At 53.4% G+C, this 22,071-nt stretch overlaps 7 protein-coding genes across 7 annotated transcripts; 4 read left to right on the plus strand and 3 right to left on the minus strand.

Moving 5' to 3' along the window:
- Positions 1-415: 415 nt before the first annotated feature.
- On the plus strand, positions 416-1,636 carry BO66DRAFT_80760 (uncharacterized protein). Its single transcript, XM_025653609.1, has 3 exons — positions 416-443; positions 501-803; positions 870-1,636. The coding sequence occupies exons 2-3, from the start codon at positions 801-803 to the stop codon at positions 1,545-1,547; spliced, it is 681 nt and encodes a 226-aa protein (XP_025504599.1). The 5' UTR covers positions 416-443; positions 501-800; the 3' UTR covers positions 1,548-1,636.
- Positions 1,637-2,051: 415 nt separating this feature from the next.
- BO66DRAFT_411102 (WD40 repeat-like protein) lies at positions 2,052-8,057 on the plus strand (the record flags this gene model as incomplete). The annotated part of the gene is made up of 16 exons (XM_025649272.1): positions 2,052-2,209; positions 2,392-3,437; positions 3,471-3,687; positions 3,718-3,869; positions 3,909-4,069; positions 4,109-4,121; positions 4,158-4,268; positions 4,302-4,638; positions 4,669-4,707; positions 4,738-4,760; positions 4,797-5,201; positions 5,263-5,519; positions 5,570-5,680; positions 5,739-5,743; positions 6,224-7,088; positions 7,314-8,057. The coding sequence occupies 16 exons, from the start codon at positions 2,052-2,054 to the stop codon at positions 8,055-8,057; spliced, it is 4,644 nt and encodes a 1,547-aa protein (XP_025504600.1).
- Positions 8,058-8,347: 290 nt separating this feature from the next.
- BO66DRAFT_420191 (MIF4G-domain-containing protein) lies at positions 8,348-11,279 on the minus strand (the record flags this gene model as incomplete). Its single annotated transcript, XM_025649856.1, has 2 exons — positions 8,348-8,688; positions 8,749-11,279. The coding sequence occupies 2 exons, from the start codon at positions 11,277-11,279 to the stop codon at positions 8,544-8,546; spliced, it is 2,676 nt and encodes an 891-aa protein (XP_025504601.1). The 3' UTR covers positions 8,348-8,543.
- A 175-nt stretch (positions 11,280-11,454) lies between these two features.
- BO66DRAFT_80861 (dolichol phosphate-mannose biosynthesis regulatory protein) lies at positions 11,455-12,122 on the plus strand. Its single transcript, XM_025653610.1, has 3 exons — positions 11,455-11,587; positions 11,654-11,734; positions 11,798-12,122. Exons 1-3 carry the CDS (start codon positions 11,585-11,587, stop codon positions 11,984-11,986), a joined length of 273 nt encoding a protein of 90 aa, XP_025504602.1. The 5' UTR covers positions 11,455-11,584; the 3' UTR covers positions 11,987-12,122.
- Positions 12,123-15,501: 3,379 nt separating this feature from the next.
- Positions 15,502-19,331, plus strand: BO66DRAFT_80910 (uncharacterized protein). The gene is made up of 3 exons (XM_025653611.1): positions 15,502-15,528; positions 15,607-15,970; positions 16,053-19,331. Exons 2-3 carry the CDS (start codon positions 15,777-15,779, stop codon positions 19,141-19,143), a joined length of 3,285 nt encoding a protein of 1,094 aa, XP_025504603.1. The 5' UTR covers positions 15,502-15,528; positions 15,607-15,776; the 3' UTR covers positions 19,144-19,331.
- A 637-nt stretch (positions 19,332-19,968) lies between these two features.
- BO66DRAFT_391601 (uncharacterized protein) lies at positions 19,969-20,295 on the minus strand. The gene has a single exon (XM_025647291.1). The coding sequence runs from the start codon at positions 20,288-20,290 to the stop codon at positions 20,078-20,080; it is 213 nt and encodes a 70-aa protein (XP_025504604.1). The 5' UTR covers positions 20,291-20,295; the 3' UTR covers positions 19,969-20,077.
- Positions 20,098-21,277, minus strand: BO66DRAFT_391602 (uncharacterized protein). Its single transcript, XM_025647292.1, has 3 exons — positions 21,122-21,277; positions 20,697-20,978; positions 20,098-20,607 (listed from the first exon to the last, which is right to left on the minus strand). The coding sequence occupies exons 1-3, from the start codon at positions 21,255-21,257 to the stop codon at positions 20,444-20,446; spliced, it is 582 nt and encodes a 193-aa protein (XP_025504605.1). The 5' UTR covers positions 21,258-21,277; the 3' UTR covers positions 20,098-20,443.
- Between the last annotated feature and the right edge of the window lie 794 nt (positions 21,278-22,071).

The following is a 22,071-nucleotide window of genomic DNA, read 5'->3' on the forward strand; positions in this document are numbered from 1 at the left end:
TTCGCTGGCAGCACAGCAGAAGTTAGTGTCAAGCTTAAGTTGAGCGAGCAGTCAAGTGTCTCTCCTCGCATTAGGGTCATGCTCATATTAATCTCCCCCCTTCAGCCGTGTAACCTCGTACCGAGATGGGAGGTAAAGAGATGGGTTTACCTCGACCTCTAGCTGCTTGTTTGCTTGCTTGCTTGCTTGCTACTCAGTCCCTTTTTCTCTTTTAGTTATCATGCGCTCAACAGACCGTCCGGCCGAGTAAACAGACCGTGGCCCCATGCATCCTCCTCAGTTGGTCGAATCATAGACATCAGATGGGGGGGATCGCGGGTCTACCCAGATCGGTGACCTTCCTCCTTTCAGTATGGTAGACAATTGAGATGGGAGTCTAGTCCCAGGCCTAGAGGATGTACTGAGTAACGTGTGGCTGGCTGTTAGTGTAAAGAGGCTGTAAGGTTGTCACTCACTCACTCACTCACTCACTCACTAAACTCAACTTACACTCTTGCCAGTCACCCGACAATGCGGTGAAATGAGACAAATACTTACTACCCTTTCTCCCCCAATATATCAGACCACTGCGAAACGAGAGAATAAACGACGTCTCGGGGAGGAGGCAAAGGCGAAGAAGATCAGGGCAAAAAAGCAGGATAGATATGATCAGAATGCCATCATTCTGCGCGCAACTCGGAATTAATCATGAGGGGGGGGGGGCGAACCGGCTTACCTACTTGACCAGCAATCATTAACATGAAGTATGTACATACAGCACACAATAACTTAGTAGTACATAGTAAGTATCTGCAAATAATATGGTGAATTGATTGATTGCCTAGCTGATACCTAGCTACTCGAGTACATGTACCTAATTAAGACTACAGGACTACTACTTCTACTGCCAGGTTACTGAGTACTACTGTTACTGTGCTCAAACTGTGGTTCTGGGCCCAGACGGTGGATCTTTTGGTTCCTTTTCTTGCCCTTTTCCCTTTCCTGTCCCTTTCTCGACTTTCCCGAGTCCGTCGTTCTCTTCTCTCCCCCTCGTCCGCTTGCTGCTTGCTCAATTGGCTTGGCTACTATGTCCTGCCGCCGTCGTCGTTTTCTTACTATGCTTTACTACCTTACTACCACTGCTAATACTATACTATACCCTTTGCTCATCGCTCTATCCTCTTCGATCTTGTTCCTTTCCCCCTTTCCCCTATTTATCGTCAACACCATTCATCATTCCCCTCTCCACTGATTTTCTCTTTTCAGCTTGGGTCCATCGAAACTACTCGGTACTCTTCTGGTACGAGAGTCGGTGTTGCGACCCCATCCATTGGTTCGTTCCAGGAAGAGATCGGGTGCACAGTCCGGAATCTGGTCAGCTTTCTTTCTCATATACCCGAAACAATCTGGACCCCAGTCCGTCTTTGGGCCTACCTACTACCTACCTAGTAGTATTCTTCCAAGTTGCCTTCCCACTCACTCTCTCTCGTTCTTTCTACTATCTCTCTTCCCGCGCTCTTTGCTCTTCCCTAACTTTTTCTTTTACTTCCACCACTTACTTCACTTGACACTACTTGACTCAAGCCAACTCTACTTAGACTGCGAATCGCACGGTGACACCTCACTGGAAGTTCATCTACTTGGACTTGCTGCTTTACCTGCCAGGTGTGGATGGCTGCAGACCTGTCGACCGTGTCCATCACCAGTCACCACAAGATCTCCGCGGGCCTGCGTTCAGTTTACTTCTTATGTCGGGCCTCGCCTCACGCCGGGATCAGCAGCAACTGAGAGCTTTGCGCCGCCGTTTATCTGCGCGAACCCCAGTCTGACGTCATTCGAGCTGCAGTGGTTCAACTCCTCTTTTTTTCTTTTTTCTTTTTTCTTTTTTTTCCTCTCTCTTTTCAACCTCTCCCCTTCTTTCCACATTCCCGCCGCAGCGCAATGATCCACACTTGTTCGGTAACCATACCGTCTGACATCTGGTAATTGTCTGGTAACAAGACCGCCAGTCTCGATCACCAAACCCACCCGCCCACAACCCGGCTTTACCTCCTCAACCCCCCCCCTCCACAATGAAAGAGTCTCTCTACGATCGTATCTGGCGTCGAGAATCTGGAGGATTTTCTCACTTGGCTGGCATTCGTGGCCTTTATGGCTCTTCTGAATGGGTTCAAGACCTTGATATTGTAAACGAGCTCGGTGGTCACTCGGGTTGTGTCAATGCTTTGAGGTATGTATCTATCTGTCTATCTATCCTCATTCCTAACTCCCCCATCCGGAACCCTCGGCTGGTTCTGAACTAGTATATGTCTTGTATTTCTCCTTACCATCTCCGTTACCGTCATGTTTGATTAGAATTTATTACCCCTAGTTTATGCACCATGACGTTCCCGCCCTTCTGACAGAGAACAGCTGGTCGCGGTCTGGCCGCCTGCTGGCTTCGGGTTCGGATGATCAGCACTTGAACATCTACGCCTATCAACCCGACTCTTCAGCAGCACCCTTTGCCCTCAGCACCACCATCGATACTGGTCATACTGCCAATATCTTTTCCGTCAAGTTCATGCCACATTCCAATGATCGAACCCTAGTCTCGTGCGCCGGGGACTCCCAGGTCCGAGTCTTCGACATTGAGTATTCCAGTAGCAATGGGCACCTGGGTGGAAATTCGACCTTTGCTTCATCGGCAAGAAGTCGACGCTTTCAGAACTTCTTCAACACCTCTCACTATCTGAGCCCGATAACCACCAACGCAAAAGTTTATCGTAGCCATGCCGACCGGGTCAAGCGCATCGTTACTGAGTCGTCTCCGCATCTCTTTCTGACCTGTTCAGAGGACGGAGAAGTACGCCAATGGGATCTGCGACAGCCCTCCTCGGCCTATCCCAAACCTCTGGGAGGCCAGGGCTACATGGCTTTCCGATCGGGACAGGATCACGATGATTCCAATGTGCCCCCGCCGCTAATCTCGTACAAGAAATACCGCCTGGATCTCAACACCATCTCATGCTCTCCTAGTCAACCACATTACATCGCGCTGGGCGGTGCACATCTACATTGCTTCCTGCACGATCGGCGCATGTTAGGTCGGGACCTCATCGCCGAGAGGGGCGCCTCAAGTACGTCTCCTGGGAGTAGTAGCCAAGGAGCAGACGTTTTGGATGACGCGACCAAGTGCGTTCGCCGGTTCGCGCCCGATGGGCAGGATCGCATGAAGACTCGGGATGACGGCCATATCACAGCCTGCAAGATCAGCGATGCGAATCCGAATGAGATGGTGGTCAGCTGGTCGGGCGACCACATCTATAGCTTTGATCTCATCCGCAGCGCAGATGCGAGAGAAGTGAGATCGCAGCAGTCATCAGTGCGGGCAACACCTGCGCCGCGGAAACGTCGATACAGCACAAACCGCAAGCGAAAGCGACACAATGGCACGTCATTGTCATCCGACTCGAGCGGTAACCAGCCTCCCTCGCGACGTCGACCCAGAGATCCTCAGGACGAAGGCGAGTTGGCATTTCGTGTGCGTTACGGCAATGGAGAGTCAGAGGACATTCCTATCCCATCTCTGACGCAGCGTCGGGCTGAGGTTCCGGAGAGCTTACTAGAGCAATCGAGGCTGGCAGTGCTCAGTGACGCTCAAAGGCTCAGCATGCGTATTGCCAAAGAACTAGTCAAGCTTCGCAAGGCTCTTTTCTCGCTCGATACGTCAGCGCGCGAAGAGCTCGAATTAGCTAGTGCAACGGATCTGACGCCTTTTGGCGAGTCCTTTTCCACAGCATTGGGCCACGCGTCCATCTGTCTGCCGCAGATGAGTGAGGTCATGCGCACATGGGGCTATCCGCTCAATCCTTCTTCCGATATGGTGCGCTTTCAGCAAACTCTGCGTCGTAACCGAGAGTCCGCCTGGAGCTTTGTTCAGGCTGCAGGAACGATAGCTCGAGCTCTAGGAGGCGAGCTTCAAAATACGCCTGGGGACGTTGACAACGAGATGGAGCAGTTTCAACAAATATCGCCGCTGAAAGTTGAATACGCGCCCGATCGCAGAGAGCAATTTGGTTATGACTTTATCAAGGCCATCATACTATATGTGGAAGGGGGTCGAGAAGCTCTGCTGTCGGGCTTCAAGCGTGGTCCCATTCGTCGGGACACGCTCAGCAGATTTCCTATCCCTGAAGCCGCGGATGACCGTGCGATTGAGTCAACCCTCATTCCTTATCTTCAGCGGCTAGCGGGAGAGGCCCCGGTGGTGAACGTTGATGCATCTAGGTTCGAACACGACGAGGCTCGTATTCTTTTCTCGACTCAACGCGAAGCGGTAGCCGCCTTCGCCACTGCGATCAGGACATCAGCTCAAACCCCGGTTGACGGCGGAGCATCGAACGGGGCCACGCACGGCGGGGCAGTTGACAGGGCAAACTCTAACGGGACACCTACTCATGCCCTCGATTTGTTTCAGCTTACACAGTTCTGGGTGCTGAAGGTGGCTCGCGGCATACTCATGGAGAGCGGGACCGGCGTCAACTATGCTTTTGTCAACAGAGCCTTTGGAGGCTTCCGGGCCACGGTGGCGCCTGGCTCTGAATCAGATATGGATCCGGAGAGGTCACAGAACGACCTGGAAACAAATATGGAAGAGGAACCTATCCGCGACGTACGGTTGAAAATACTCCGGGGCCAGCAACTCAGCAGAGAAGCATCCGATGACTGTACCAGCGAAGCAACCGAGTCAGTCTCGTCTTTAACTGGCATCCCAAGCTTCCCAGGGTGGCTGGACATGGGTAGTGAAACCGAGAATGACTCGGAGGAGAATGAAGAGGACGGGCTTGACGATGCTGAGGACGATGATGAAAACGAAATTGAAGACGACGACAATGATGATGAGGAAGAAGAGGAGGAGGATGAGTTTGATCTGGACTCTGACAGTCCAGCGAACGACAGCGATGACGACTCCGAGGCTGAAAGTCGCATGTTCAGGGAGTACGGGCTGCACCCCAGACAAAGAGAGTATGTGCATCTGGATGTTCCTTGTTCCTCACATACGCGCGTGTATCGCGGTCACTGCAATGTCAAGACAGTCAAGGATGTCAATTTCTATGGGTTGGACGATGAGTTTGTCGTTAGTGGAAGTGACTCGGGCCATATTTTCATTTGGGATCGGAAAACATGCAAGCTAGTCAACATCCTAGAAGGCGACAGTGAGGTCGTCAATGTGGTCCAGGGTAGGTTTGCCGAAGATAGGAACCGTTGATGCCCCTGGCAGTGGTTAACGATCCTTTGCAGGACATCCCTATGAGCCTACTATAGCCGCTTCTGGGATTGACAACACCATCAAGATTTTCTCACCCGACCGCCGTGCACAGGATGACGCTCGCCGTGGAATCAACATTCTTGATCCCGATAACCCCGCCAATACGCTTGGGCCTAATGTGAGAGGGATTGGGGGGTTGGCCACTCGCAAACGCTTACATGACAGTTATCGAATCATGAATCAGAATGATGTCGATCGCCAAGGCGGGATGAGCGAGGCGTCAATTACCGTACGTGCTTTCCTCGCGTCGGAGGGATTCCCATGCTGATACTTGTGCAGAGACACATGCTAGCCCGTCTTGCTACCACCTTGCGGGACCAGCAGTACAATGTGGAGGCTGGTGGGGAAGGGGAACATGCCACCCTGGTTTTGGATGAGAACAGCTGTCATGTAAGTGAGAATAGTGTTGGCTGGCTCGAACAGGAATTGATAGTTATGATGCCTGCAGGTGATGTGAATCGGTGGGTCTTGCCTAACTCTATGTCACGGCCTACACGGTGGCCTCGAACCGGTCAATCCCAGTTGGCTGGCGACACTTCCCTCTTTGTCCTCGTTCTATCCCTGGTCTTTTCTTCAAGTCTGATCCCCCTATCATCATCTTACTTGGTTCATGCAAGATTGCTGTCATGCAACCTTTCGCAGCATGTAGCTTGGCTGTCAATATGCGTTCCATTACTGGATATATTTCGGTACGAAAAGCATTTAAATCCACAAAGTCACATCATCCTCTCCGAAGATACTTCATGGATATCCATGGATATGAAGTTGAACTCGGAGGACGCATTGAAGTCCACGGTAGTCAGGTCCAGGTCTGTATTGTAAGATAAGTTACTTCTGTAGGCTCGCCCTATCTCCACGTGACCAGATTCTTATCGGTTCCCCGCATTTTCGATCCCTCATCCTGAAATTTTTCCTCCCCTTCGCCCTCGCCAGATTGAACGAACGGATTAGGATTCTCCGACGGTCAAAGATGCAAGCCCTGCAGGAACGAGCTGATGTAACAACGCGGCTCTACGAAGATCCTCACAATCCACACCTTTACTATGAGCGAGGTCTCGTGCATGAGAAACTGGGATTCCCCGATCTAGCGTCGGCCGATGCGTACCGCGCACTATCTCTCCTCGACTCGGTCGTTGACCCGGACGGCTGCGAATTTCACGCCCGACGCAGATTTCACGACTCTCCGGAGATCACGGAGTCAAAGGCTCGCGAAAGTAACAACGCTGTCGATGACGCCGCCGCCGCCGCCGCCGCCGCCGCCGACGACGACGACGACGACGACGATGACCAGTTCACTCCACTTACGCAGTCCGAATACGATGCCCTCATTCACCCCGTTTACGCATTATTAGTCCGCTCCCTCGTCAGCTGTGGCTGCTTCCGTGACGCATATGAATTCTGTGCACGGGGCTTGAGTAGTATTGGTAGCACTAGCGACAACCAGACCTCCTCAGACCGTGAAGCCCACGCCACCTTAGCGGCACAATTGGCGACATTGCAACGGGAGTTCGCCCGCCGACGCAATCTCCCTTCCTCTACCACGGAGATCGTGATTGACGATCCCAGCGCCCTGCCGGCACAGGGTCTTGCCCGCCGCGTCCTCTACCCCTGGAACACGCACGAACCCGACCGCAAATCCCCCGAGACTCTGGCCCTCCTGAACGAAAAGTTACGGACGGTGGCGCCCAAGTGTGAGGTCCGGGCTGTCGCATTACCGGCGCTGCACTCTATCACTACCACCAAGCCGAACCCCTCCTCCTCCGAATCACAAGACCAAGAACAAGAGCAGCCAGAAGAAGTCAGCATCCAACTGGGGCTCTTCGCCAAAGAAGACATTCTTCCCGGCGAGACCATCCTCCGCGAAAACTCGCTGATGACCGCCACCAACCGTCTCCACGACGACCTGTGCGACGCCTGCAATGGCCCGCTCCCGGAGCTCTCGGCCGACGAGCCGCCCGTGGCGTGCGCCAACGGCTGCGACGACACGATCTTCTGCTCGCAGGCCTGCCACGACCAAGCCCAGCAGGTCTACCACGGGGCCGTGTGCGGGCTGATGGAGAACCTCGAGTCCATCGGCAAGGACATCCCCGATCCGAAGGACAAGGCAGACTACCTATATCTGCTGCTGCTGGGGCGGGCGCTGGCGATGGCGGCGACGCAGGAGGTACATCCGCTGGAGCTGGGGGAGGTGAAGTTCATCTGGGGCGACTTCGTGGACTATGGCCACTCCGACCCGCTGGACCCCGACCCCGGCGCATCGGGGAATGGTGGCACCCTCCCCTTCTCCTTCCAGCTCAACATCCTCCAGCCCATGCGCCTCCTCGAGGAGATGGAGATCGACCCCTACGCCCACCTCCGCCACTACGATACCTGGGTCCTCAACACCCTGTACGCCAAGTTCCGTGGCACCGCCTCCGGCCGCCTCTCCACCTGGGACGGCGGGCCCGAGCTCTGCGCCGTCCACCCCCTGTGGTGTCTGGCCAACCACTCGTGCGACCCCAACGTCCGCTGGGAGTGGGGCGGCGAGATCACCTTCGTCGCCCGCGCGGAGGCCGAGCGCGCCGTGTGGAATCTGCCCTCCGAGGCCGATGCTGCGGCTGCGCCCGCGTGTAGGCGGGTCGGGGCCGGGATCAAGAAGGACGAGGAGATCCTGAACCATTACTGTGATATCGGGCTGGGGGTCAAGGATCGTCGGGAGTGGGCCCGCGGCGCCCTGGGCGGCTTCTGTCTGTGTGAGAGGTGTCGGTTTGAGGCCGGGGAGATGTGATGTGATGTCCTCTTTTTTTGCGTGTCTCGTGTGCATCGCGTGCGTGTGATAGGATGGTAGGAAGGGCGAGGGGTCCCTGTGCTTTATAGATTGCGGTGATATTAGAGATTGATTTGAGATACCCCTGGTGGTGATAGATATACATATACAACAGGCTAGATATATAGAAGTGGACAGGACGGCTAGTAGGACTAACAGCTTGTGAGCTGCCGGACGTTTGATGTCCGTTGGTACTCTACAAGAATCCCATAATTGATCATATCTTAGAGTGAGTCTTGAAACATGACTAAGGCCTGGCTGCATGTTTGTCTTTTTGATCGCTTCAAACTAGATACACACTATAATGAGCCCCCCATTATGATATAACCTTGACCCATCCTGCCCCAATTCATCCCATGATAAGCACAACGGCGACGAAAAAAAAAATGGCATTTTGAAGTCTTCCCTTCTTGACCCACAAACTTTCAATCATCGATGTATACACTACTAGTCACGGCCTCGGCGGGGTGGGGTCTGCGAAGGCGATGCACGGCGGCTCACGGGCGACCGCGAAGGGGACCTCAAATCTGAGTACCGTCTCCGACCGCCTCCTCCTCCTCCGGCCCGCGGTGGAGCTGGTGAGCGGGACGCGCTAGCATCGCGGCCACGACGGATGGGCGCAGGCGGCCGCCGCGCCGTCACTGACACTGACCTGGTGCGAGACCGAGACCGAGACCGCGAGATGCTCCTGGCAACCCGCCTGCGGGGAGGAGAAGGCGATCGGGAGTCGGAATACCGGCGGGCCCCAGCACGGGCTGCGGGCGCGCCGCGACGCGCAGGAGGGGGCGGGGTCACGGACCGAGAGGGTGATCGGCTGTAACTGCGACCGCCGCCGGCCTGTTTGCGGGGTGGCGTGACCGAGCGGGATAGGGAACGGGCTCGTCGAGTTGGGTAGGGACTCACACTCCGACGAGGGGAACGGGAATCGTAGGAGCGATCCCGGCCTCGGCGAGGAAGGGGGCTCCGCGAGACGGATGAGCGTTTACGGGGCGCAGGTGATCGCGACCGAGACCGACTGTAGGAGACTGAACGTCGACGGTCCTTGGAGACTGGCGAGCGAGACCGCGACGGCGTGTAGCTGTAGCTTCGGCGGGACGAGCCCGACACAGAGCGGCTGAAGGACCGGCCCCGACTGACAGAGCGTCGGCGGCGGCGGCCTGGCGAAGGGGAGCGGGAGTAGGAGTAGGAGCGGGAGCGGGAGCGGGGCGAGCAAGTCGAGCAGCTGGTGGGATGCGATGAGACGGAATCCGCGTCTGACTCGTCGCCTCCATTGCGCTGAGGCAAGGCAGGGATGGTGGGCTTGGGGAGGTTCTTCAAGTGCTCGCGCATGTCTTCCGTCAAAATACCCATACCGATACTGGTGAAGTAGTTGATCGAGAAGCGGGTGTTGCGTGGGTTGTCCGTTGGGAACATACCCTCGAAGCTGGGGCGCAGAATCTCGTCTCGCATGCGTTCTTGAAGCTTGGGCAAGCCCATATGCTCCGCCAGGTCCTGGAACAAGATCTTGATGAAGATACGGCTACTGGACGTCGTTTCTTCTTCATTCATGTGAATGATGGACATCACATGCCACCCAATGGCATCGGTGCTGATCATGTGACCGAAGAAGCGGGCGATGTTGCGTAGTCGGTTGGTTTCGTATCGGTGGATCGTGTCGTAGTATTTGGCAAATGAGGTTTCAAAGAGGTCGGACCAGAAGCGGTTGATCTTGGCGAACCTCTCACCGATCAACCCGTAGAATTTGGAATAGGTGCGCTCCTGCGAGCAGCACTCGATGACCATCGATGGAAGCTCGGACTCGAGACCCGTTGGTAGGGAGATCTTCATCAGCTTGTGACAACATTCCTCAAAATCTATACTGGACATGATTGTCAGGTAAATCGTTCTGCGGAGGTTGACAAGGTCTGCGTTGGTTTGATCCTTGATGTCCATCTTCCGCTCTTCTTCCGACTCTTCATCCGCGCTGTCATCATCCTCGTCCTCATCCTCGTCCTCTTCATCGTCGCTGCCTTCTCCTAGGATGTCCGCCTTCAGCTTCTTGTAGGCCTCTTCGTGCTCCTCCCATTGCGCATCGTACTTGAAAATGTTCAGCCCGTCCTGAGTGTCAATCTCATCGTCAAGGCCAATCTGGTGTGTGATCTGATCTTCTTCCTCGATCAGGTCCAACTCCTCCTTGATCGCGGGGTTGTCCTTGTATCTGTCCTTGCGAACCTGGAACAGCACCTCGATCATATACTGCACACGCTTATCGATATCCGCCTCGTGAAGAATGTTGCGGAATTGGTCGAACACCGCGAGCGCAATGGGTCCGCTCATCTCTTCCAGATGCTGGCCAACTTCCCGTGTGAGTCCAACCGCAATCTCAACACTGTCGTCCGTGGGCTTGTGGAGCAAGAGAAGGAGAATCTGGGCAGCCAGCATCTCGTGGGCAACCTGCTGGTTGCACAGATGGGCGATGAAGGTGGTAGATGATATGCAGACAGCCTTGTCATTTCGTTTGAATGCCTTCCGGAACTGTACAATCAGCCGATTGAGCAGGAGCTCTCCGACCTGCGGCAGCTTTGTGTTGACGATAGCAGCCATGGCAGCGTAGATGGGCGTGAAGGGCAAACTAGCCGCCTGAGCTTTCATGATGCTCCTGCAGAACAGACCGCGGCCGCGCACCAGGTTTTCACCGAACAGCTCCGGGACAATATGCTTGATGTTGGAAACGTTGACCTTATTGATCAGACCATTGATCGACTTCTTTAACGCCTCCCAAGCCATCCGCTGATATTCCTTGCTGGTCTTATCGGTGATCTGTGCCTGCAGCGCACGCAGTCGAGCCGGGGGAATATAGGTACCGCCCGACCGCATGTTCAACAGCTTCTCATACTCGGCTTTGGCGGCCGCCTGCTTCTCCTCTTCCGTCATCGGCTTCCTCGCGGCGGCTTCCTGTTTCTCATGCTGTCGAACGCGCTCCGCAAGCTGACGCTCTCGCTCGATGGCGCGCTCCGGGTCGATGCGCGGCGCTTCAAGGCCACCATCGTGCGAGTCACCTGGTGGCGAGCGGCGACGGTTGGGTGAAGGGGATCGAGAGGGAGGTGAGCGTTTGCGAGATGCTGAAGGTTGGGGAGAGTACGAGGCATCTGGGGGCGGAGTCGGCACTCGCACCGCAGACTGCAACACAACGGGATCCGTCATCCTTTGTTCGGGGTCAAAATCCAGGATTGCCCTGACAGTGGTGGTGAACCCGCGGGATAACACGACGTTGGTCGGAGCTCTCGTGATGGGCGGGCGGCGAAAGAAGGGAAAGGAAGTCTTAGCGCGGCGCCCCGTCACGATCACGTGAGCGTGGTTGGAGCCAGGCTGGCGCCCGGCCGCGGGCAGTTCCAGTTGTCTCTCTGCCATGCGCATCAGGAGCCCATCTTCACTTATCCGTCATCCTTCTGCGTTTCTCGCTCTCCCTTCATAAATCCCCCCCCGCGGCTCCATAATTGATCATCAGTATGGTATGTGATACGTGGTTCTACTTCTACTGAGCAATATATGAGATGACAATCACTTACACTGAACAGCTGGGCACTATTGTCGGATCCGCCATGCTTCTGGTCGCGACCGCGATCTTCCTCTACTATACCACGTGGACTCTGTTGATGGTATGCTTGCTTCATCTTCCCTCCTCACAGCATATTTCTGCACAATTGCTGACAGCTCGTTAGCCCTTCGTTGATCCCGGTCACCCTCTCCACGACCTCTTCCCTCCGCGTGTTTGGGCCATCCGTATCCCCGTCTTTCTCACTCTGCTTGGTTCCGCTGTGGTCGGCACCTTCATAGGCATTGTGATGATCAACAGCAACAAGAAGAAGGCTGCCAAGGCACAGGCAGCCGCTGCAAAGAAGAAGTCTTGAGATCTGATCTCGTGGGACTGGAGACTACGTGGCATTAATCGTATTCGGTTTTACAGTACTTATTTTCTCCGCGATGTTGGCAATACAATTTTGGAATGGAGTTTTCCCCCAGGGCTTGCGCTCCAGGTAGGCTTCATGGCAAACTTCATGGTTAGTACTCTCAGATCTAGAACCAAAGGTGGTAGAAGGCCAATGCAAGTTATTTGCGAGGACTGATATAGGGGGAGGAATAGTCCCATACTAGACGCTAGCCCACGGCTAGTCATCTCAGTATGGGGCAAGTGGTAAGCACCATGTGGGTTCCTGTAACGGAGTATTTGTTTGCCATGAAGTTGCGTAGCTGCTCAGGCTTAGGGAAGCTTCGCAGTCAACGCGTTGGTCCAAAATTCGTAGCTCTTGCCAGTATACTGTGCATAAAAAGTGGAGCCAAGGAGACTATCATCACGTGCTCGAAGCTGGGGTTTTTTGTAGTGCATGTTGCTACACTCCACGTCAATAAAATACAATAGAATGCAATCACCACATCCCGACTTGGTGAATTTAATCCTCCGATACGTTGGGTGCAATCGCCAACCGTATTTTCGTGGCCAGGGCCCCAGCCTTACGGGTCTAGACACCAGCGCAGAAACATTGCACTACCTTTCAAGGTAGGTCTAGATCTCATCCATGGACAGGGCTGTAGAATGTCCTACCAGACCGCAGGCATAAGCACCAAACAAAGCAAGGCAACCTCAAGCCTGCACCGATGAAACATGCTTAGCTCGTACAGTACGTTGTGACTGGTCTCATCGACTTCTCGTAACATTAGCCTCGCAGTGTATCGGTCATACACCATGCAGTATTGCAGGTATACTGACTCCGCATTGGCCCAGGAGCGGGAAGGTCATTATGATAGAGCAGCATGATGTGGACTTAACCCAAGCTGGACAACCCCCTGTCTTTGGTACTTTACGGCTGGATACTGTCTGCGGAAACCAAAGTATCCTCATCTCGGGCAGCTAACAGGGGGTATTGCTGTGATTATCCTTCAACTGATGCCAAAAGACTCCATAAAAATGGCAAATTTGGGCGGAGGAATTCAAGAACAGTCTATACTCTACCGCACTGATCTGAACCCCGGAATCGCTTGATATATGTGGGAATGGAAAGTCCATTTTATTAGGCAGACAGATCCGGCAAGATTGAGTGAGCTACAACGGAGCTCAGATCGCTAGCTCATGTCCGTGACTTCCATCTCGAGGGCAAACGAGCATGGGCTGCAGTGAAAACTGTTAAGGCGTTGTCAAATCGCGGGTAGAATGTCAGGAAAAAGATAGTCGTATGTCTGACTCCGCTTCATGAACAAGTTAGTAATTAACCTATCGCAGAACACGCTGTCCCACAAGGTTTCCCAGCGATTATTCAAAGAAAGACGGGCTCTGTCGATATGAGCGGTGGATAATCCGAGGACCCAATTAGTATCTGTGGTCATGAAACAGATATTCATTGGACTGCTCCGTATGTGGGCTCAAAAAGCACGGAACAACCTTTTTCAGAGGTTCCTATGGCCATTGGATAACTCCCAATGTCGACACCAATGACTGAAAGGACATGCCATCAGATGACCTGGATCTCGTTACTAAGCCGGAGAATGAATGCTTCAAAATGCACGAATGCGAAATGCTGCCCGAGGCAAGTCTGGCAACAAGATGGCATCATTGTTGAACGATAACAATTATCGTCCTCAATTAAGTAAGATTCTGACTTCCCTGCCAGTCCAGCTGCATTCCTCAGGTCCCCCTGCAAGCCAACCGCGTGGTAATGGAAGTAGCACCGATGACGAGCTGTGCGATCATTCGACGAAGAGAGATCCTTGGATACGGCAGGTCACAGGTGAGGCGCTGCTGGCTTCCCAGGGATCCATGATTTAGGAGAGACCTACCCGAAGAGGGTGTGGTGTGGATAATGTCATGTTGACATTTCGAGAGACATTTGTCAAATCTCAAGTTATATGAAGGGCACACCGGGGGAATGGGCAGCCACCACGTAAGATCTCAGTCACAGCCCTGTGAGGGAGAGAAAGATCTCAGTCACAGCCCTGTGAGGGAGAGAGAGAGGAGGAGGGGGACGTGCCAATGACCGACGGGGGCCTTACAGATGATGGCAGTGCAGCAGCTTAAGCGGGGTCCCCGTGACTTGAAGGGGGAGGTGAAGGGTCAATGACCCGACCGCCTTTTTCAAACCCCCCCCCCCCAGCAGGAATAGTTGGGCCCGGCCGGGGAATGCTCCTCACCATAGTTAGCCACCAGCCAAAGTCCAATGCCTCAAGAGTCCCGAGTCCCCTTCATGCGGATCCACTGGAACCTGGAACACTTGGGGGGGATACAGGCAAGGACTGTTCCAGTCCATCCATGGTCAACAACACATGCACAGGTGGTGATGGCTGTTTGGCTGCATCATTTGCCATCTGTCACGTGACTCTGAGGGACCCGCGTTTCGGCGCGTTGGGCTTGCGGTGTTTGCCAGGTTTGCAAAGGGTGCATGCATCGATTATTACCCCTCATGCAGGCGTTGCACCGGGGTGGAGAGGACCACTGGAGAGGACCACTGGAGTCCGATCCGTGTATCTATTGATTGTCCGGCTTCATACCGGTACAGTGGGGAAAGGTAAATGGATCAAAAGAATACTGTACGGTATGGTAATTGTAGATCATTGACTAACCACAAGGAGAACCCGATTAAGGCAGCCAGATAGAGGGACTGGACTCGGGAGAGAGACCTGCGAGAGAGTGATAAGTTAAGTGGCAGAGAGTGCAGTACTTTACCAGTAAAGAGGAATCTCCCTGAGAGGTCTCCCGGGTCTCTTCGTGACTTTACCAGCTTGCGTCATGTTATGGGTCATACCTAGGATTTCAATCATGTAGGTACTACTCCGTAGGAGGTAGTGTATACATGCCTACCAACTGATAACCAATGATCATTTGCTCCGCGTCATGTGGTGAGTCGGTCGGGAACCTTACGGACGTACTAGGTACGAGGTACTGTACACTTTGTACACTATGTACAGTACACTATGCACTCCGTACTCCGCAGTTACCGGCAGTAAGCTACCTAAGTTACCAGGTAGTTAACTTAGTTAGTTACTGATAGGAGATAAGTTTACTAACCATGGAGATGTCATCCATGCTCCTGACCCTGACCCGGTTCCCCTCCCCCTCCTTTCCCTCCTTTCCCTATTTCCCTTCCCTCCGGATGATAACATCTTCTCTCCCTCGTTCTACCTACTGTGATCTCATTACTACCTGTCCACCACTTGGTTCAGCCTCATATTTAACATAAACATACCCCCTTGTTTACCTTTGATATCGAGGACAGACGGTTACAGCTGTGCTGCCGAGCTGTCCTGTATCCCAGATCTACTAACTATTTACCGGCCTATCAGTGAACGGGTCCCCGCTTTAGATACGTTGCTGGTCGCGGCTTGTCGTTGCAGCTGCGACAACCCGACACGCTTCTCACGCGTCTTTGACCTCGAGTACATTTGCATCCGATACAGTTCCTTCGTAAGTAGTCTCCTGAAGCGCTTGAACATTCCTGTCTGTCGATGACTCATGCTGATAAGCGTTTGTTGACCTTCGCAGCGTTGCCTCCCAAGGGCTTTTCTCTACAAGCCTCCAGACCCGGCCTGAGCGCGATTTTTGTTGCAGGTCGACCATATTGTCAGACCCGTTCTCAGACCTTGCCAAGGTCTCTGAGAGCGGTCACCTTCTCGAAATCATACTGCCTCTTAGCAGGCAGACCCTCCATTTGAATGCCACCGGCAGCTTCGGACGATTTGTTTCGCCAGCAGAGCCGGTCCCCAGGTGACACCATTCCTCCCGAGGATAATAACCGTTTGAACCTGGAGCATGAACTTGGGGGCAAGAGCAAGAAGAAAGGAAAAAGCGGATCAAAGGCCAAGGCTAAAGCGGCGAAAGCAGCGGCCAGGTCCTCACCGGGCGACCTGTAAGTCCAACCTTGTCAAGCGTAAGTCACTACCGCATGAAACAAAGCTAACAACGGGCCAACCTTGTGGTCTACGCTACAGCGAGGAACTCTCACCACCTCTGCTGGCAGAGCCGTCGTCTTGTCCAAATCCTACATTAGAGCCTCCGACTAGTCACAATATTGTGTCCCCCGTTCTCGACGCCCTGGACTCTCTGGGAGATTCCCCGGAAAATGATGTCACCTACCGGACCGATACTTGGGCCAAGTCTATCCCTTTCGGCAAAAGCCCACCTAATGACGTGACAGATGGTGAATTTGCTAGCGGATCACCGTTTGGATTTCTCACAAGTCATGATAAAGGCGGGTTCAGCCAGCCTTCATCGGCCTCGCCTTCCAGCAGGACAAGGCCTTTGAGTTATGGACATGGTTACTCTACTAGTAATACGTCCAGGCAACCGTCTGCAGACCGGCACAAGAGCAACCCTGTCAGCAGCCCATTCAACAACCAGATACCCCTGCCCCATTTACCGCAGGCCCACTTTTACGGCGCACCAGATATCGAGTTGCCCGTGTCTTCTGCACAAAGTAGGCCGATCAGTGACGGGGGCTACTCTTTCTGTGCCTTTGATACAATTTTGAGCCAGTGGTTCAAGGCGTCTAGGATAGGGAGCAACGTCCTTCTTGTTGGTACAGATGGTGCTCTAGATATTCTTGCCATAGAAGATCAGAAGACTCGTCTGGTGGGCAAGCTGACCGGCCTGAATGGTCGGGTGATCGAGGCCAAGTTGCTGACGAGTATCTCGGCGAATGACCCGAACTCCACATCCAGACCCCATATTGCTGTCATTACTCATGGACCCTGTTCTGTACCCGATGATGAGGGCCACGCCTCCTCTACCGGGTCCGAAACAAACGAGATCCCAGCTGGTCGACCGTCAATATCTGGTGGTCGTATCAATAAGGACGAATTGAAATATTACCAAACGCGAGTCGATGTCTATTCTCTGAGAAACGGAGAGCACATTACAACGCTTCTGACCACACCGCCGGTCCAGTGCTTTGGCAATATTCCAGGGATGCCGGTTTTGGCTCCACCGCCTGTCGGCAACCTGAGGCTTTATGCTAGCGGCAGTTACGTTGTTGTGGCATCCGGGTCGAGTGGAGAAGTCTACACCTACGGCATAGGCAGGTATCAGTGTCTCGGCAAGATTTGGACGAGTATCCAGTCAAAGGAATCTCGACGATACTCGACCTCCTCTAGCTCCACTGATCCGGATGGTTCGCAGTCCGACTCACCTCATGGGCCTCCCAACCATGACAACCCGATCATATCTCTCAGAGGAAGGTGGTTGGCTACGGTCCCGCCGTCAACCACTTACAGAGCATCCCTTCATGCAACGGTTCCTGCATCTCTCCTACAGGGAAAGACTATTGGGCTTGAGACTCGTAGCCCGCCGTCCCGACCAGTAATAACATGCGCTACTGACGTCGGCGAGGGCGAGAGTTTCTTTGGCAAAGTCGCCCGAGGCGTGACACAAGAGCTTATGCGTGGTGCTCGCTGGATGGGTGATCAGGGACTGCAAGCTTGGAACAATTACTGGAACAAAGAACAGGCACAAAGCGTTTCATCACGTCGATCTCCTAACCTGATGGATTTCTCACCGCAGGGCTACAACATCTTTCCCCCCACGCACTCTCAGGAAACCCAGACCGCATCCCCTGCTGAGCCGGATCTAGTTTCAGTGACGGACTTACAGAGACTAGAAGAGGGCACTGAGACAAAGAACGCTTTGTTCGGTTCCATGACCACATTTCAAGTGCCTAATGGCTGTAGCTTTCTTTCTTTCTCTCCCAATGGCCTGATGTTGCTTACCGTGAGTAAGAAGGGAGACGTTCAGTATGTTTGGGATCTTCTGCAGGCGAAGTATTGCCGGGCAGGGGCTTTACTTTCCGACGACCCCACATCTGCGCAACCGAGCGTGCGGCAGGTCGCGAGGTTTTCGCGGTTGACAGCATCCCGCATTATAGACGTGGTATGGTGTCCTCCGTCCGGCGACAAACTTGCAATCATCACCGGTAAGCCCACGGTGCATGTGTTCGACCTGCCACGATCCGCTTTCCAGTGGCCCCCTTTCCGTCGAGCTAGACCACAGCCTACCAAGGCCCCTACCAATGATCTTCCAGCCGAGGAGCTGTCTGACCGGGCGGCCGCCGCAAATCCCCTGTCAGCAGCCTTCAAAATGGTTGGAGGTAAGACACAGCCCATTCTTGCCGCAGTGAGGGGTCGTGCACCGTCGACTGGTGCGGCCTTCAACTCGATGGGTGGATTCACGATTCCTTCCACTGCTGGTGTTAGTGGCAAGGCCGTTGCCGCTGGTCTGAGCAAATCAATGGGAGCCGCCGCGACCGGCACAGTCAAAACAGTCAATACATTTCGACATGGCGGCGAGCATCGCCTGCATCTGTCCGGGCTCTCCCGTGACCCAGTTGCATCCCGTGTAACCTGGGTAACCAGCAAGGGCATGCCCTTCCTGGGGCTTTTAGATGGGGGGTTCTTCCGCCTCTATCAAATCAAGCGCTCGGTGTCCGCCAATCGGAATCGGCAGCTGCAGTCAGCGATTGGAGAAAAGGCATTGGAATTTCGACTACCTCCAATTCTGCAGACACCTTGCGGCCCTCTGACCGTTGGGACTCTTGGCGCAGAAACCAATGTCTGGGCTACTCTGGCTTTGCCCTCTTCCGCTGCCCGTCCCCCTGCGTCATCGAAGCTCAAGTCTCAGCCCCTCTCGCAGGCGGAAATCGAGACCAACACGCCATATCAGCCTTTTCACACTGACCAGAGGGTAAACCTCTTTGTTTATCCCGAAATGAATGACGCTGAGACATCGGTCCCGACTGGTCAGTGGGTCTTTGGAGGCTCTTTGCCGACGTCTAAGCTCCACGTCCGTCCTTTCAGCTCCCACAGTGAAGACGACGAGGACGACATGATGCAAGAGAACCACCAGGGCTTCGGTGGGGAAATGGAGAATTTGATCAGCCTCGGGAACAGTACCGGAAACGTTGAAGAAGTGGTAATCACAACCCGTCGGAAGAAGAAATCCACTTCGGCCTTGGCCTCGGGCAATGGAGTTGACGATGGATTTTTTGAGGATGACTGTGAAGTCCTGGATTTTGCGCGAGACCGGGTCTGACATCAACAGTGACCGAACATGATGTTTTGGAGTGGCATCTTCATGATTGGACTAATCTACAATTATCTAGACATTATTGGAATGGGCGTTGGCGTGCTTGGGATTTTGATTTCCACTCTTCTCCGCTTTTACTAATGCCCATTGCATATTACCCTATAGCATTATCGTCCACGCCTGCACCAGAGTCAACGATCCTTTCCTGCTCAGGGGTTATGAACAATTTGGATGGCAGGACCGTTGACCAAAGTCCGGAGCTGGATTCAATCATTGCATCCATATGACCGTTTGCTGCTCTTATACCGGCGCCCTGTCTGCTCCTCTCGCGAGGTGACATTGCATTCTGAACTGTGTTTCATACTCAATACTGTACTTCAAATCAGATAGATAAGGACTTTGTTCGGGCACTGACTCTTGTATACGTGTTGCCAGCGTGGGTCGACTTTACCTGGAGAGTTTTAATTTTGTGTTGATACTTTTGAGGTCGATTCATGGAATGACAAACCTTAATCATCCTTGTACCTGAAGAATGCGGGGGAAGCTCGTGTGTAGTCACCAAATCAACCACCCTATGATGAGTGGCAGCAGTCTCACAGCAGTGGAGTCGAGCTGCGTGTAGACCCATTCATGATCGACACAGACTAAACCGATCTACCGCAGATTGGGGCAGATTGGGGCACCACGTACAACACATTACACTACAACTACCTGCCTACCTGCCTGCCTGCCTGCCTGCCTGCCTGCACTTGTGGTCATCGTTCGTCATTTGTGAACTGTTCATGCTGCTCACTCGCCTGGTTTGCCTTCTGTGATGAAATCATGGTGGTATTGGGAGTACAGCACGGCACCTGAATCTTGTGGGCTAATGGGTTGGCGCTCGACCTTTTTTCAACCTGGGAAACAAGTACCGTAATGATACCGAGAACAGCACTTATACCTACAAAGGCAAAGGCAAGATAGAACAAGCTGCAACACAGATATGATTGTTATACAATAATACTAAATTCTGCCAAGTGAAGCAAGCGCTTGTGGGTAGTATTAGTGACAGACAGTCAAGGTAGTAGTAAGTTATTATGACAACGTCAACAAAGTGTGTGCAAGAGTAGTAGTAAGTCAAGGGGTGCTTTGTGTGCGAAGTGTGATATCCCATTAGAGTGCAAAATAAAATCAATCATGTTTCCCTTCCTGCCCGCCCTCATTCATTCAATTTCCCATATGTACTGAGACAAAAAGGTTCGTGTGCCGTTGTTGGTTGAAAGAAACTTCTGTGACATCTCGCTTCCGTTCTGTAAGCGGAAGAGATTTACAGAGCCCAGGCGGCGAGGACGAAGCCCAGGAGTCCAACGGTGGAGACACCCATCTTCAGCTGAGTGATGGCGGCCGAGTTGGAGGTCTCGCTGGCGGAGGCGCCGGTGCTGGTGGCGGTGCTGGTCGAGTCCGAGGAGCCGGACTTGGAGGAGCCAGACTCTGAGCAGGGGGAGGGAACGTGGGTTAGTGTCATGAGTTCAGGTAATCCGGTGATGCCACTAGGGGAAACAAAAAGGGGGATAACGTACTGCTGGAACCAGTGGAGGAGGACTTGCTGCCGCTGCCGGTGGTGGTGGTACCATCGTTGGAGCTGGCGGTGCTGGCGGAGGAGCCGGCGGTAGCAGTAGCGCTGGACCAGAAGTAGCTGCTCACGCAACGGCTCTGGCAGCTGGCGTAGGCGTCGGTGTCGCTGGTGGAGCCGTTACCCTGGGGGCAGGCGGCAACGCAGCTGGTGGTGTCGTTGGCCTGAGAGTCGTTGGGGCAGGGGACATTGTAGCACTTGGCAATGCAGCAGATGTCGCTGGAGGCGCCTGTATAGTGGATTAGAATGGGGGTGGTACTATGATTTGGTTCTGCAGTCAAGGAAGACGGAAGGATAGTGTGTATGGGCAGATGCGCAAGTAAGGCAATTGAAGGTAGAGAGGAGATGATTCGCGTAGAGATGTATACGTACAGGACTCGGCGCACTTGGCCTGAGCAGAGAGACTGGCAGTCGCAGTGGCAGCGCTGGCAGTGGAGGTAGAGTTGGTGTCCTGGGCCACGGCGAGCACCAGGAGGGAGGAGAGAGCGAGAGCGCTGTTGAACTTCATCTTGACAAGAGATGTGATTGATGTAGAGACAGACGTTAAGTTTACTTTTTGAAAGCCCGAAAGAAGCGAGGAGCGAGCGAGCGCAAAGTATGGAATAACGAAAGACTGTTGAGGAGGAGAAAGAGAAGGAGAAGAGAAGAAGAGAAAGAGGAGAGAGAGAGAGGAAGAAGAAGATAGAAGTACTCCCTCCGTTCTCCGTAATTTGTTTGAAAAAGTAGACAAAAAGGAAAAACAAAACAGTAGCGGGAAATTGAATTTAGTGCCTGTTAAGTCCATTCGATTCATTCACTTGAGAGTGATTAGCGGGGTTTCAGCCAGTGGTTGGCCTCCTTCACATCCAGTGGCACGACTCTTTTGGCAACAACTTGGTTAAGATGCGCTGTTCGGCCTCACCCGACTAGCCGACGACCTGACGGATTGAATTCACTGATTCACTGATTCATTGATTGACTGAACTGATTAGTCCTGCGCAGTCCTGCTCAGTCCTGCTCACCCTTACATTAGTGGCAATTTCGACGGCCCCATGCTTGCTTCTCCTACCCCTAAGTCTGTCTTTTCGCTTGCCCTTGCTATCTACAATAATCTGCAGAGATTCTTCTTTCAAGTGACTGACTGACTGACTGACTACTCCGGAATTCAGTGACGGAAGTGGCCCCAAATCCGCGAACAGATCTAAAAGAAGCCCGGCTCAAAACATCACTTCAAGTCCACTTTGCTCTCACTCAAAGGAGACAATTTCCCGGTGAAGCGCGCAGGGTGGACAGACCCTTGGAAAATCTGGGGACTCCTCCAGAGTCCAAGCAGTCTAAATGAC

Source organism: Aspergillus aculeatinus (genome assembly GCF_003184765.1).
Source record: "Aspergillus aculeatinus CBS 121060 unplaced genomic scaffold BO66scaffold_21, whole genome shotgun sequence".
NCBI classification, from domain to species: domain Eukaryota; kingdom Fungi; phylum Ascomycota; class Eurotiomycetes; order Eurotiales; family Aspergillaceae; genus Aspergillus; species Aspergillus aculeatinus.

Coding starts and splice junctions, on each gene's coding strand:
- BO66DRAFT_80861 (XM_025653610.1), top strand. Junction 11,735..11,797: donor CCACGTGGACTCTGTTGATG/GTATGCTTGCTT, acceptor ACAGCTCGTTAG/CCCTTCGTTGATCCCGGTCA.
- BO66DRAFT_391602 (XM_025647292.1), bottom strand. CDS start 21,257: ATGAAGTTCAACAGCGCTCTCGCTCTCTCCTCCCTCCTGGTGCTCGCC. Junction 20,979..21,121: donor GGCCAAGTGCGCCGAGTCCT/GTACGTATACAT, acceptor TCCACTATACAG/GCGCCTCCAGCGACATCTGC. Junction 20,608..20,696: donor CTCCTCCACTGGTTCCAGCA/GTACGTTATCCC, acceptor CCCCCTGCTCAG/AGTCTGGCTCCTCCAAGTCC.
- BO66DRAFT_80910 (XM_025653611.1), top strand. CDS start 15,777: ATGCCACCGGCAGCTTCGGACGATTTGTTTCGCCAGCAGAGCCGGTCC. Junction 15,971..16,052: donor AGGTCCTCACCGGGCGACCT/GTAAGTCCAACC, acceptor TCTACGCTACAG/CGAGGAACTCTCACCACCTC.
- BO66DRAFT_391601 (XM_025647291.1), bottom strand. CDS start 20,290: ATGGGATATCACACTTCGCACACAAAGCACCCCTTGACTTACTACTAC.